The sequence below is a fragment of the Phalacrocorax carbo genome, chromosome 27 (genome assembly GCF_963921805.1).
Source record: "Phalacrocorax carbo chromosome 27, bPhaCar2.1, whole genome shotgun sequence".
NCBI classification, from domain to species: Eukaryota; Metazoa; Chordata; class Aves; order Suliformes; family Phalacrocoracidae; genus Phalacrocorax; species Phalacrocorax carbo.
The window spans coordinates 2,757,680-2,769,282 of record NC_087539.1 but is presented as its reverse complement, the minus strand read 5'-3'; the positions used below and the strand labels follow the sequence as shown (position 1 = coordinate 2,769,282).

At 50.3% G+C, this 11,603-nt stretch overlaps 1 protein-coding gene across 1 annotated transcript; it reads right to left on the bottom strand.

The window, feature by feature from the left end:
- LOC104047400 (keratin, type II cytoskeletal 5-like) lies at positions 1–4,637 on the bottom strand. The gene is made up of 9 exons (XM_064474417.1): positions 4,134–4,637; positions 2,938–3,152; positions 2,331–2,391; positions 2,036–2,131; positions 1,623–1,787; positions 1,281–1,406; positions 813–1,033; positions 488–519; positions 1–382 (listed from the first exon to the last, which is right to left on the bottom strand). The coding sequence occupies exons 1-9, from the start codon at positions 4,635–4,637 to the stop codon at positions 186–188; spliced, it is 1,617 nt and encodes a 538-aa protein (XP_064330487.1). The 3' UTR covers positions 1–185.
- Positions 4,638–11,603: the final 6,966 nt, after the last annotated feature.

The window sequence follows — 11,603 nt, the reverse complement described above, 5'->3', positions numbered from 1 at the left end:
TCAATAGCAGAGCCCTACACGATGCGTGCTAGACAACACAGCTGAGAGAGAGTTCCTAAAGTGAGGCTCCTGTGCAATAAGACATAGGGTTGAGGTGGCCCTCATTCTTTGACCCCAACTATGCTTTAGTAAAGGATCAGGGTTAAGGTGTTTTCTGGCGAGCGAAGGCGTCTGAAAGGAAACTTTTAGCTTCTGTAACTTCTTCTGGTGGAGGTGGTCGAGACGAACTTCACGCTGGAGCTGCTGCCGCCTCCGAGGGTGGTGCTGCTAACCCCGGGACCGCTTCCACAGCTGAAGCTGTTGCCCATGTTGCAGATTCCCCCTCCCATGCTGAGGTTGCTTCCTCCTCCGTATCCCGTTCCCACAGTTGTTCTGGTCACGGCTGCAAGAAGGAGGAATGGCTTTCAATTTCTCTGGGCTTTGGTTTCTTGGTGCAGAGACACACTAATGCTTAAATAAGGTAATGGCATATATTTTAGACACTTACAGATATTCACTGGGACGCCATCTCCAGCCAGCCTGTTAGGGGACAGAACACAATGAGATAGAGGATAAGAAGTCTGTTGATGGGGGGTGGGGTGGGGTGGGAGGGATAAGGTACCTTTACTAGAGACCTTTGGGGAGAAAAATAAAAACTTGGCCTAACTCAGGGATGCTTCCCGCAATGTTAGTTCCATTAGCTAGGACGATCTCCCACCCACCACCACCACCTAATGCCCTGTTCAGTATTTCAGAAATGCTGAGCATCTCCAGTGCTCGCGTTGCTTTGCTCCTCCAACATCAGGACTAGAAGGGTTGTGTTTCCCACCCACCTGCACTCCTCGCCCTCCAGCAGCTTCCTGTAGGTCGCGATCTCGATGTCCAGGGCCAGCTTGACGTTCATGAGCTCCTGGTACTCGCGGAGCTGCCGCGCCAGGTCTGCCTTGGCCTGTTGCAGAGCATCTTCCAGCTCGGCCAGTTTGGCTTTGGCATCTTTGAGGGCCAGCTCCCCGCGCTCCTCGGCGTCCGCGATGGCCGCTTTCAGATTTGCGCACTACAGAAGAGAAACCCCCAGTCAACTTCCCCATACAAGATCTAGACTTGTTCTTTATCTACCCTGAAACCACACGGTCTTGTTCCAGCACTATCAGCTTAACCATTTTTCCTGACAGTTCCCTTTTTGAGAGAAAAAGGATCAAACCGAGCAAAACTTGCCTAGGTTGCCTCTGATGGTTTCCTTCCTTTCCCTTGCATGTGAGGGTGTAAACTGGTTAAAAAGTGAGGGTCTTGCTGCTTTTTACCTGTTTCTTCACGCTGTCGATTTCAGACCGCAGCCGCTGGACGTGGCGGTTGAGCTCAGAGATCTCCTGCTTGGTGTTGCGGAGGTCGTCCCCGTGCCTGCCGGCCGTAGCCTGCAGCTCTTCATACTGTCACAGAGAGAGGAACAATCACCCAAGGTAAAATCCATCGGGTTTGGAGTAACCCAGGTGCCCTGGAAGCACGGGTCCCTTCTCGAGCCCAGACTAGCAGCTGGAGTGCTGCTGTGCAAGACGCAATATTTGAGGTTTTCTTGGAAGAGTCGGTCTTTATCTGTTCAAGACAAGACATGAAGATAACAGCACGGAAACCCCCAGTTTCTTCACCTTGGTTTGGTACCAGGACTCTGCTTCAGCCCGGCTTCTGTTGGCGATGTCCTCGTACTGCGCTTTGACCTCTGAGATGATGCTGTCCAGGTCCAGGTTTCGGTTGTTGTCCATGGTGAGAACGACAGAGGTGTCGGAGATCTGGGTCTGCATCTGAGACAGCTCCTGCGAAGTGCACAGGGGGTTAGGTGAGCTAACTCACTTGGGAGATGCCTTTTCATCCTTTCAGATGAGCGTGCAGACCTGGGAGAGGCTACAGATTGTTATCTGAACAGCTAAGACGGTTGGTGTAACTCTAAAGAGGTAAAGGATTTAGCATCTCCTGGGGGAAGAAATTACAGGCTTTCAGAGGAAAGGGGGTAGGGAAGCTCTTAACTGAGGGCTGAGATGTCTTGGGAGGTGGTTGTACTCACTGCTTCGTAGAGGGCTCTCAGGAAATTAATCTCTTCGGTCAGCGCATCTACCTTGGCTTGTAGTTCCACCTTGTTCATATAGGCAGCATCTACATCCTGGAGGACGAGAGGTTTAGGTAATGTGTTTTAAACTCGTATTAGCAAGTCAGGAACAAGCAGAGGTCTGCAATGACAGTCCAGGGAAGAAACTGTAAAAAAAAAGGCTTTTGGAATATGAATGGACGGATTTGTGAATGAATAGGTTTTTAGAGCCCTATAAATTGTCATCAGATGGTATTCTGTAATTTGCTCTCACCTTCTTGAGTGTCACAAATTCATTCTCTGCCACTGTGCGCCTGTTGATTTCATCTTCATACCTAATGGAGGGAGGCAGAAGGAGCATTTGTTTAGGCAAGTAACAGACGGAGGTGATTTTAGATTGCTGGAATGAACTTCCTTAAGAGCATTTTGCATACAATGTTCTTTTCTCCTACAGAGCATCTGAATAAGAGACCATGAGCATGTTCCTAGGCTAAACTAGTTAAAACAAGTACATAAAAAAAATTTTAAAGAATCTATTCTTTTTTTCCTATTTCTGGCCATTAGTCATACTCCTCCTTGCCTGTCGTAAGCAAATTAAGCATGCTGTCCTGAAACTCTCAGACCTACCGTGTAATTTATTTTTTTTCTCAGTAGGTAATTTAGTTAATAAGTCTTTGATCATATTCTAAATTATTCCCTCAATGTTTGTGTATTTGGACCTGTTACTCCGTTACCATTTCTCTTGAGAAAATGTCACAACCGTCACTGTTGGGAATTCCGGTGCCCTGGTCTCTCCTGGATCCCCTGGTTGGCTTAAGGCTGTTGAATGGAGAAAGGCTGCGCCTACCTAGGTAAGGAGACCACTAGCTCAATAGACTTACTTCTTCTTGAAATCCTCAACCAGGTACTGCGTGTTGACGAGCTCTCCCTCCAGCCTTCCCTTGTCACTCAGCAAACTGTTCAGCTGCATCCTGAGGTTGTTGATGTAAGTCTCAAAAAGCGGCTCCAAGTTGTTCCTAACTGTTTTCATCCCCTGCTCCTGAAGCAGGCTCCACTTGGTTTCCAGCACTTTATTTTGTTGCTCAAGGAATCGGACCTGTAAGCAGAAATATCCTGAAGATGTTTTGGAAGGGCAGAGATTAGGAGGAGCTTTCCTTGCAAATGTGAGGTGGTAAAGTACTCTTTCCAGCTGGTTTTCATCGCCAAATTCTCATCTGGCACAAAAAGGAGTTTGCTATTTGACTGCAAGGACCCTGCTCAGTATAGCAAACGAACCCTGGAATGACTACTGATTTTCTTCTTCCCTTTCACTGCTTTGCTGAATCAAGACAAGCTGCATGTATTTTGTGCGAAGGGTGCACACAAAAACATTGTTTGCGCTCTTATTAAGAAAACAATAGTAAAGTGCCATTTCTCCTTCAGTGTAGCTCCTCTGCCCCACAAAAGCTCCAAAATAATGCAGCGTTTTCCTTGAAACCAAAGAGGAGCTGCTCAACCGGAGCAGAAATCAAGCGGATGTTCTCGTGCATCTAATACAGTTAACAAGGAAATGAAGTGCACAGACAGTGTCGGATCACATTTTGCTATTGTGAACTAACAGCCCAAACATGCTGGTACTGTTGCAGTGGTAGCTTTAAATGCCTTTGAGGAAATTCAAGCGATGAGGAGCTTACTCCTCCCTAGTGCCAATTCATGTGATGCCTTTCTTGGTCGTTTTAGGTGTGTTGCTTGCATCTCAATTTAACCATCTGAAAAACTGTTATCAAGGCTCCTGTAACGCTCAGTGGAGAGAGCCCAACACCTCCAGAAGGACAGGATTGTCTTCTAGAGCTTTCTTTCTCCACTGCCTATGAGATGTCAAGCAGCAAATGAGGAGGACCTGGAATATTGGATGATTAATTCATAGCAACCACTATGTAGCAGGTACCGTTCCCTGGAGTTTCCAGGGACTGGGCATCTTCCAGTCTCATTCCTCACTTCTATTCCTTCTTGATCAGCTTATACGCTCATAAAGAGGCTAAGAAAAGACCCCCATCAAAAAAATCAGGACAAGATATTAAGGAAGCTCATGTCTCACCTTGTCAATGAAGGAGGCAAATTTGTTGTTGAGGGTTTTGATTTGTTCCTTCTCCTCCTTTCGGATCCTTTGGATGCTGGGGTCGATCTCCAAGTTGAGAGGTTTCAGAAGGCTCTGGTTGACGGAGACTTCGTGGATGCCCCCAGCTGGGAATCCAGGGCCACCCATGCCACCACCAAATGCACCGTATCCATAGCCCAGGTTAGCTGGCATGCCAAAGCCACCACCGTACACGCTACCAGCGCCACCACCAAAACCTGCGGATCCATAGAAGCTACCACCCCTTCCAGCCACAGAGATCCTCTTGCATCCACCAACATTGTAGAGGCTTTTGCTTCCAAAGCCACCACCAACCCTAGCAAACCCGCTGCCAGCGTTGCAGCTTCCGACCCGGGTGACGGAACGTGAACTGAAGCTGGTGCGGCAGGTGTTGGGGACGATGGCCGAAGCAGCGCTGAAGCCACTTCTTCCCCTCTGAATCCTCACGGTGGACTGGCGAGACATTGCTGGCTTTTGGATTGGGATGGATGCTACAGCAAGAATAAAGGAGCAAAGGTGCTGGCCTGGAGCAAGGAGTAGGAGGGAAAGGAGAAAGATGAACCTGTGCTCTCCACGGGCTCGGGAGAGCCCTTTTATGCATGTATGAGACTGGGATGGGTTTGATGAGGTGGATCGTCTTTCTGATTAATTAGGCTTGGCATGTCCAACAGCATTCTGGAGAGTGAACTCACTCCACACACACGCCCTTCTGAAATAATATAGCCAGGTTCTGAGCAACAGTGGTATTGTTTGGGAATAACTGTCGCCTTCTGCTGTCTTTGTAGACGGCCAGACTCTTTGCCATATCAAAGCGTTTGAAGGTTGTGGTGAGTCACGTCGGGCACGGGGAGGAAAACACCGTTCAAAAATGCCTGTCACTCAACACCTCTCTCATTTGAAAACTTCATCCCTGGGGATTGCTTTCGCCCCTTTTCTGTTCACAAACAGGGCTTTGAAAAGTTACCTTGTCTTTTAGGAAAGGGGTCTGCGTCGGGCAGAGCAGTGTTTTACAGCAAGCCCTGCGGTAATTTGTTCTATCCTGGGTTTTTGTGATACGCACGGCGTGGTCCCTCTGTGCCACCGCATATATCTGCAGAGATAGTTTTGCTTCTGCCCCTACAAAGGCTCAGCTCGCTGAGCTGATCTCTTCTGAAAATCCTGCTTCCGCAGACTTACTCTTCTGTCACTAAAAAACAAAAAACCCACAGGATGAAAATTAAATGTTTTGACAAGGTCTTTTGTTCGTGTGCGGATTTTGACAGCTGCCGTTGAGCTCTGTCAAAATAGTTGTGCTAGCACCTCGGCTTTGGAGAGGTGGACATCGGTGTTTTAGCAGGATGGAAACAAACAAACAAACTGAAAAAAAAAAAAAAAGAAAAGAAAAAGGAGGAGAGACTGTGGGAATGGGAACTGCTTTGAATCCACTGGCTCTATGGAAATGGAGTGCTCCGGGGCCGTTCCCGACTCGCAGTTTATAAACACGACGTAGTTCCCCAAAGCTCTTTCAGCACTGCGCTCCTGAAAGTGTGATCCCGCCTGCGTGAATCCACTAGGGAAGTGCTCTGCAGGATTCCCCCTGCCCAGATCCCCAGCAGTCTGGATGCAGTAGGACAGCCTGGACCTTTCCTTTCTCAGCCGCAGGTACCAATGCAGCCCTTTGCTTTGCGTTTAGCACGGCAGGCACTTTCAGTTACAAGTCAAGTAGAAAAATGTGAAAAATAATTCCTTTAGAGGGACAGCAAGTGTTTCTGGCCCTCACTGAGTTACGGGTTGTTCACGAAAAGGTGATTCATACATAATTTATTTATACAAGAGAGTGAACTTGCAAACGCATCCCCCCCGAACATCTTCCTCTCGTGTCTGCGAGCCCGAGCGGCTGCTGGCTGCAGTACAGGAGTAACGTAATACTGGGGAACCGCCGTGGTGGAGGGGTGGTGTGCCTCGATCGGCCCGTCGTGCAAGGTAGCTGGGTCGAGGAAACCCCCAGAAACACTTTGTGCCCCCCTTGTTGCCCCAGCTGCTTCCTTTCAGATGGATTGCGTTTGCAGTTGAGTTTTTAAAGGAAAAGGGGAATAAGTAGCTATTGTTAGTTTATTTTGGTGTCTATTACAAGACTGAGCTTTTTATTGTAAGGAAGGGCTTAATCCTGCAACGTTTGCCCAGCGGGGCTGTCTCATTGGGTCTGACTGGCTGCACTTTTGCAACCATGGGAACTGGGAGCAAATTAATTGCACCCAACAGGCCTGCAGCCGAAAGGCAGTGGGTGATTGATCAGCCTTAGGGTTTCGCCCACCAGCTGACAGATGTCATGACTTGAACGCATGAGACTGATTTCCCCCCCCCACGTAGCATCCTTGATTCATACAGATGCAAGTCTCGGATAGCCAGATATTCAAAGGCAGGTGCAAGGTGCCAGCCTTCCTAAGTGCCTATAGCTCTTTGGGAATTGCTCGCTTGGGTGCTATCCCTGTCACGTAACTTGGAGTATGTGAATATTTCTGTGTTCTTGTGTAGTCAGTGGAGATCACCACCAAATGGCAGACTCTCCCATCCTCAGGGAGGTGGACAAGAGGCCCCTGAAGATGGCTTTCCACCTTCGCCAACACTATGTGGGTAGCCCAGATGGCTGACTCAGGTGTGCAGAGTTAGCCAGGCTGAAACCCACCCTTGGTTACTAACAGCGTGATGCGTCAGTGCTTTCCTTTTCCCCCTCAGGCTCCTTTTACATATGAAACTTGTCTTTTTTGGCTAAAGAATACACCAACTGCGTTGGAGTCCATTGTTAATAATAGTAATAATACAGCTCCTCCAACCAAGTAAAAAGAAATTAATTTCTTTCCATTTCACATTTGCACTAGGGTGGAGGTGATGCGGTTGTCACTCATCTGGAAGGAATTTGAGAGGTAATTACAAAAGGCAGAACTGTGAGCACAAGGAGCTGTAGCTACAGGTTTGGGGTATGGGGTGATGGCAAGGGGGGCCCCCACCCTGCTCTGTTGATGAAACACAGGGTTTCCAGGTAGCTCCTGGGGGGAGTGTCTCCTGTGCACCCTGCAGCTCCAGGCACGTAATGAATTTGCTGCTCTGATGCAGATAGCTTGCTCTGATATGGACTTTTTTTCCTCCACCAGGGGATAATGCTTGTGCTCACTCAAGCTGCTCTGTAGCTTTTCCTCCTAACCAAACAAAGGGAGCTGTGTTTGGGCAGGCCTCGCCGGGTGAGAGCCCCCCTGACGCGGCAGAGGCTGCCTGTGAGGTTGAGCAGGCTCCGAAGCCTTTTTCTTCCCTTCCCGTCCTCAGTTCTTCCTACCGGGCTGAGCAGGGGGGCAGGCAGCCGCGGGTGCAAGTCCCAGACCGAGAGGCAGGAGATCCCTTTACACCGTGCTGTAAACCTGGGAGTAAAGTCTTGGCCGAGTTTGGTTCTGGCGTCATGCTGATATCAGGGTAATAACTGTCCTTTGGGATTAGGGAAGTGAGTTGTGACTCAGTCAGGGCAGTAAAGGCAGCTCCCGCCCCTTTAGTGAGAGATTGGAACCATTTTCTGGGTACCTAGCCAGTGAACAGGGGATACCTCCGAGAGCTTTTCATCACCTCCTCTCCATCACCGCTGCTCCTCTCCAGCATCCGCCTCGGAAGCCTTCATCTGATGATGGATGCCCTTTCTCAGCCAAGGCTGAATTTGTCAGAAGTGCCTCTGTGTGTTTTGTTTGCAAAAATACATATATTTGTAAAGTAAGAGTGTGTCTTACTAGCTGGGGTTGGTTCACCTGTGCTACCTAATCTCAGTTTAATTATCAGTAAAGTCAAGGCTGTAATTTAGGTTAATTGTTTAAATTAAAGCCTTGGGTTAAACTTGGGCTCCTAACCTAAATTCAAACCCTACTCATTTTGACCGTAATTTACTATTTCATCCCAAGTTAATGAAGTCCTGCCGGCCACCCTGCGCTTTTTCCACGGGAACCACGCAACTCACAGCATCGCTGTGCTGCGGGGATGGGGACCTCCGAGAGCTGCTGAGCGGAGGCGAGTGTCCCTGAATCTCATTTCCCGAAGGGATGAATTAGGCTGAACTCCTCAGAAGCTTTCCCATAGGTGGTGCCCCGTGATGGGTGTTGCAGTCCTTTGAGCCTGTTCCCAGCGGTATCTGGAGGCCAGTCAGCTATAACTACTAGATGACTTTGAAGTGTAGGTGTGACCTGCTTTCTCCAGATAATTGTTTTCTGGGCTAGCACAGAGACACCGATACAGCCCAGGGTTTCTGAATAACTTTGCCTTCATTATTGCTGTTGTTGCCAGATGCTTTATACAGAGCAGGAAGGTCTTATTTCCCCCGATGGCTTGTTGCATCTTGATAGAGCCTCTGACCTTAGGCGGGTATTAGCTGATACCTCCTTTATCCTATTCTGCATGCAACACTGGTGCTTAAATGGTGGTACCCGAAGAAACCTAAGCGTCCCAAATTGCACTGTAGTGCTTCCTGAGCCTAGCTTTAATCCCTGAGTAGGGCCGGTGGGGCTGTGATCTCCACCGAGCTCCACATGGAAGGCAAGATCTTTCAACACCGCAGGTTATCGTGGCAGTATTGTAGCATCTCGTCCTTCCTCACGGCCCCAGGGTATGTCTTTTCTCCCGATAAAGAAAACCGAGCCCTGGAAGCGGCACTGCTGGGAAGCCCCATTATTTCGGATCAGCTCCGTGCCCGCACGTGGCATGTCCCTCGGCTCCGTCTTGCACCGAGCGCCGCTCCTGGTTCGAGTTCCCTTGCCAAGAGCCATAGCGCTTGTATGAACTTTAATTCCTCCTTATTAAAACGAACTGGAGCCGCACAATGCTATTCTCAGAGCCGGAAAGATAAATAAGGGTTATTCACGTGTCCTGGAAAGTGTGTCCAGTCATGGTGCACCATTTTTATGAGGCCTCATGTTTATTTACCATGCAGTGCCGTATTGCGCTGCCCGTGAGCCCGGCGGTCCCCGCTGCTGTCCCGCGGCGCGTGGCATCGCGTGCAGCCGGGCTCCGATCTCCAGCCGCTCTGGGCAGCGGGATTTTGCTGCCCTGTTTAAATAGCAGTGCTCAGGCTGAACATGCCTCGCAGACGGTGGCTGGGAATATTGTTCCGCGGCTGGCTTTGCTGCGTCCTGTGTCACCTTCCCTGCAGCCATTTCGTGTCTTATTTCATTTGCAGGCTGCGTTAACCATTTGCAAATTAAAACAAAATAATTTTCGTTGATGAAAATTCTGGTTTTGAGGCGAAAAGCTGCAAAGTTGCGTTTGGGAAATGTTATGGGGAGATGTTTCAGCATTCCAGAGACGGAATCATTCCTATAGGAAACGCTGAAATTAAATGTTGGTTTTAAAAAGATATTTCACCTAATGTTTAAGTTGCCAGCTAAAACTGCTTGTCGAGTTTGACTTGAATAAGTGAGTTTTCCGGGTCTCTGCAAATCAGAAGGTAACTAGAACATGACTTTTTGCATCTGCTGTCTGCTTTCTCAGAGAAGAGGTGCCAGGGTGGGCTCTTAAAACACTTCCTATGGAAAAAGAAAAGAGCCTGATAGCTGCTCAGTGATTTTTTTGCCTCGGTAGCATCCTCCTCCTCAGACCGCAGGAGAAGGACCCGGCAGCAGCCTGTGGCAGCAGACGTGGAGGCTGCAGGGACGCCCAGGCACTGCGGGGAGGGGGAAGGGCTTGGCAGTGCGGCTCACAAACGAGTTTCCTGGAGGTTTTGGTGCTGGTGGCCCATGGTTGATGCAGCTGGTGGCACAGCGATGTGTTGTGCACGCTTCTATTAAAAAAAAAAAACCAAACCAAAGCAAACTTATATTTGACATTTTCAATAATTAAAAAAAAAAAAACACCAAACCACAACTAAATATAACTTAGCAACAATAGCCCAGTTGGGATGCCCTGCCTGTTACAAATGCCTCTGCTTTGCAAGCTTCGCTCTGCTTCCTTAAAACAGTCTAAGAAACATAGTGAGATGCTTGAAAACTGATGCAAACTGTTAAATGAATGAAGCCAAACCCATTCACCCTGCACAAAACCTCCTCCAGTGCAAACGGGCTGCCCCGACCTTCCAAAGCCGTCGTTTCCTTGCCTCTTCCCAAGCGCTGGAGGGGCGACTCGTGGGTGTGAGCCCCAGCCCAGCCCCACCGTAGGACCTTCAGGGCTTGGGGCCCTCGCAGGGCGGCACCGCGCCTGTCTCTTGCTCTGGCCCCCCCCCTGCTGGAGACACCCTGCTGGACTGTCTGGTGGTTGCACACCTCTGCGCGGCGCGATGGGTGCGCGGGGCCGCACTGAGTCAGGAGCTCGGTGGTGGTTCCCTGCGGCGAGCGCTCTGGCTCGCCGTGCATGAGCTGCTTTTGCCTGGCAGACGTGGCCGGTGCCCCCGTCTCCTCTCACCCCCTGGGGTCCTGCCTGGGTGCACCCCCAGTTGGAGTGTGCAGGGGATGACGGGTGGGTTGGTGGACACCGACCAGCCTCCTTTTGGGACTGGCATCCCCAGTGGGCTGCGGGTCCTTCCTCATCTGCTCCCCTCCTGCCCCGGCCCCTTTCCTCCCCCGTGGGTCGTGCGCCGGTTCCTGCCGCCGGGGCTGGGCTCCCACCTCGCACCATGCTTCCCAATGGCTGCTGCCAGGATCTGTGCTTGGCCCTACAGCCTTGCAGGGAGCAAGAGCCAGGGGATGCCCACGGAGCCACAGGAGGGAGCCCGGGAACAGCGTGGGAGCCTGGCTGAAACCCTCCGTCCAGGCAGGTCTTTGAAACCTCCCGGGGGGCTGGATGGGAATTAGGAGGCCGGGCGCTGTGGGCACCTTGGAAGACCTCAGGTTCATTCAAAATGAAGCTGAGACCCCAAAACAGCCCTTCCAGAGGACCAGCGAGCATAGTTAGTGAGGTATTTGTGTGTGCTAGGGGGAATCCTCCATGTGCGAGCGCTGCACGTGCAGATATTTGGCACTTTGCCCTGTGTCCACCCCTCTTTGCTGGGCTCCTCTGCCATAAGGTCTCCTCCTGTTTGCAGTGTTAACTAACGGCCAGGCTGAGCCCAGCTAAACCTTTGGGAATCACCCTCCTTTTCCCACTCCCTGGCCCTTTCTCGCTCCTGCAGTGACGGGCAGAAAGGGCAGTTTTGCGGTTAACCACTGCAGTGGGATTCATCCAGCTTTTGCTCAGCCCTGAGGCGGCTTTTCCTCCCCACACCTCAGTTCTCTGTCCATCCCACCCTTCTTTCCATGCTCCCCAGCCTATCCCAGAGCCACACCAGAGCCTGAGCCCTAAAACTGAGGATTTTTTCCTCAAGGCAATGGTCCTTTCTCATGAAGTGCCTACAGAGGGTCCCCACTGCAGCTGGGGCACGGCATGCATCCATACCCAGGTCAGCAGAGAAGAAAAGCCAAAAAGCAGCAGATTTTAAAAATGACAAATGCTCTT

Bases quoted from the DNA above. Each gene is read 5' to 3' on its own strand.
- LOC104047400 (XM_064474417.1), bottom strand. From the start codon at position 4,637: ATGTCTCGCCAGTCCACCGTGAGGATTCAGAGGGGAAGAAGTGGCTTC. The intron at 520-812 runs GTGGGTGGGAAA...GTCCCCTAACAG, and splicing joins CTGGAGGGCGAGGAGTGCAG to GCTGGCTGGAGATGGCGTCC. The intron at 383-487 runs GTAAGTGTCTAA...TCCTTCTTGCAG, and splicing joins TGGCGTCCCAGTGAATATCT to CCGTGACCAGAACAACTGTG.